The 2,566-nt window shown below is 68.4% G+C and overlaps 1 protein-coding gene across 1 annotated transcript; it reads left to right on the forward strand.

The window, feature by feature from the left end:
* Positions 1 to 208: 208 nt before the first annotated feature.
* On the forward strand, positions 209 to 2,298 carry LOC130595279 (OTU domain-containing protein 5-like; the record flags this gene model as incomplete). The annotated part of the gene is made up of 5 exons (XM_057401877.1): positions 209 to 794; positions 997 to 1,087; positions 1,189 to 1,253; positions 1,560 to 1,716; positions 2,150 to 2,298. Coding segments are annotated over exons 1-5 (1,032 nt in total), but the record flags the coding sequence as incomplete, so codon positions are not given.
* Positions 2,299 to 2,566: the final 268 nt, after the last annotated feature.

The raw sequence follows: 2,566 nt of genomic DNA on the forward strand, positions 1-2,566 counted from the left end.
CGCGGTGTCGGCGGCTTCAGCCAATGGGAGCGCCGACGGCGGGCGAGGCGGAAGCGCGGCGCGGGGTCAGAGGGCGCCGCTGTTGATGTTGACACGGGCCCGGCGGCGGCAGCGCCCCGCGCCCCTACAGCTCCGCGCGCGCCGCCGCCCCGGGGGGGTCTGGTCCCCCCCCCCCGGTCCGGTCCCGTCCCGTCCCGCCGCCCCCCCCCCATGCGCTCCCCGCCATGACGATCCTCCCGAAGAAGAAGCCGGTTCCGGCGCCCGACGGAGACGCTGATTCGGGCCCGGACGCCGGCCCCGAGCGCGGTGCGGACGGAGGCCCCGAGCGCGGCCCCGGCGGCGTTGGCGAGCCCGGAGGCCCTGGCGGGGTGGGGGGGCCGCGGCCCAGGGCCTCGCCGCCGCCGCCACTGCGGGGCTGGGCCGGGCTTCCCGCCGCCGGATCCCCCCCTCCCGCCGGCCCTGGAGGCCCCGTTGGAGGCGGCCCCGGCCCTGGGGATGGCCCCGCGGCGCTGCTTGGGTTGGACGCGGCCGCGCTGGGGCTGCCCGAGCCCCGCGGGCCCGGCGGCGGCGGAGGAGGAGGTGGCCCCGGGCACAGCAAGAGGCGGCGGCGAGGAGGGGCCGGCCCCAGCGCAGGCCCCGGCGGAGGAGGCCCCGGCTGCGGCGGCCCCGTGGGGCTGGCGCTGGGCTTGGGCCCCGGTGGCAGCCCCGGCCCCGATGAGACGGGAGGTGGCTACAACAGCGAGGACGAGTACGAGGCCGGGAGAGTGGAGCTGGACCCGGCCACGGCCGAGCAGGTGCGGGGGGCACTGGGGGCGGCTGAACGAGTCGGGGACACCATGGGGTGATTGGGGTTCCCCAGGGTCTGTGTGCCTCCCTCCTCCCCATGTGCTTGCATCACCCATGGATCCCCATCATCGCCATGCAGTGAAGGGCCCCCCGTGCCCCCCCGGGGGGTCCGTGGTGCCCCGGCACCGAGCCCGGCTGTGTCTCCAGCAGGAGCACTGGTTCGAGAAGGCACTGCGGGAAAAGAAAGGCTTCATCATCAAGCGCATGAAGGAGGATGGAGCCTGCTTGTTCCGGGCCGTGGGTGAGCCCTGCGCCCCCCAATCCCCATGCGTTCCCTCTTCCCCTTTTGCACCCTGCTGTTGTGGGCACCAGCTGATGCCACCCCCTTTGTGCCCCCGTCAGCCGACCAGGTCTACGGAGACCAGGACATGCACGAGGTGGTGCGCAAGCACTGCATGGACTATCTGGTGAGGGGCTCGGGGGCTCTTGAGTGTGTAAGGATACACTGGGGGGCAGCAAGAAGGGATTGAGGGGTACTGGGAGGCCCTGGGATGGTGCAGGGGTGGTGCAGGGAGCATTGGGAGGCAGTTTGGATGCTCTGCCCCCTTCCTCCTTAGTGCTTCCTAATGTCCCTGATGGCCTCAGGTCCCCAGGGTAACCTCATGCTCCACCACACCACCCCCTCCCAGTGTCCCTTTGCCACCATGGGGCTGCCCCACATGTCCCTTGCTGTTCCCTAACCCCCCCCCCCCCATGTCCCACTTTTTGGGTAGATGAAGAATGCCGACTACTTCTCCAACTACGTGACAGAGGATTTCACCACCTACATCAATCGCAAGCGCAAGAGCACGTGCCATGGTAACCACATCGAGATGCAGGCCATGGCCGAGATGTACAACCGCCCTGTCGAGGTCTACCAGTACGGCACTGGTGCGTCTGCCCCATGGGGCCCTGCGTACAGCGGGCACCGGGGTCCAAGAGGAGCTGGGAGGGTGCTCCTGGGCTTCTCCAGGGTGTCCTTGTGGTGTCCTGGGGGTACCAAGGTGCTTAATGAATAGATGGGGTGACCCCAGAGAGATAATGGGGGGACTGAGGGGCTTCCTGGGGTGTCTCTGTGGTCCTCAAGGTACAATTGGGGAAGCTTGTGGGGTCATAGGGAGATGTGGTGTTCTTGTGGGGCCCCACTGGGGCTTATGTGGGGTCCCCAGATTGCTGCTAGAGGGGCCTCAGGTGGTTGGGGATGGTCCTATGGGTCTCTGCTGCTAGGGAGTGCATCCCACAGGCCAAGGGGTCCCCAAGGGTGGTGTTGTGGGGGTGCCCCTGTGTGGCTGGGGTGTCGGTGTGCTGATGGGGTACCCCACAGAGCCCATCAACACCTTCCACGGGATTCAGCACAACGAGGATGAACCCATCCGGGTCAGTTACCACCGCAACATCCACTACAACTCCGTCGTCAACCCTAACAAGGCCACCATCGGCGTGGGGCTGGGGCTGCCCTCCTTCAAACCGGGGGTCAGTGGGGCCGGAGGGCACTGGGACCTCAATGCCATGGGGTGGGGGGTCTCCTCCTTCAAGCCAGGAATCACCCAGGCCCCGCATTGCCGTGGGGCAGGGGTGCTCTATGGGTCCTGTGGCCCTACCCTCCCTGTGTGGGTGGGGCCAGGGAGGCGGTGTGGCCAGGTGGAACCCGCCTTATTTGGCGGGGGGCGGGATGTCCAATGGGCGAAGTCTAAACGTGTGGTCGTGGCCAATCAGGGCCCCACCCCTGCACCTGCACGGA

Source organism: Pezoporus wallicus, unplaced genomic scaffold (assembly GCF_028554395.1).
Source record: "Pezoporus wallicus isolate ANWC-B61680 ecotype Strahan unplaced genomic scaffold, APGP_CSIRO_Pwel_v1 contig_9564, whole genome shotgun sequence".
In the NCBI taxonomy this organism is placed as follows: domain Eukaryota; kingdom Metazoa; phylum Chordata; class Aves; order Psittaciformes; family Psittacidae; genus Pezoporus; species Pezoporus wallicus.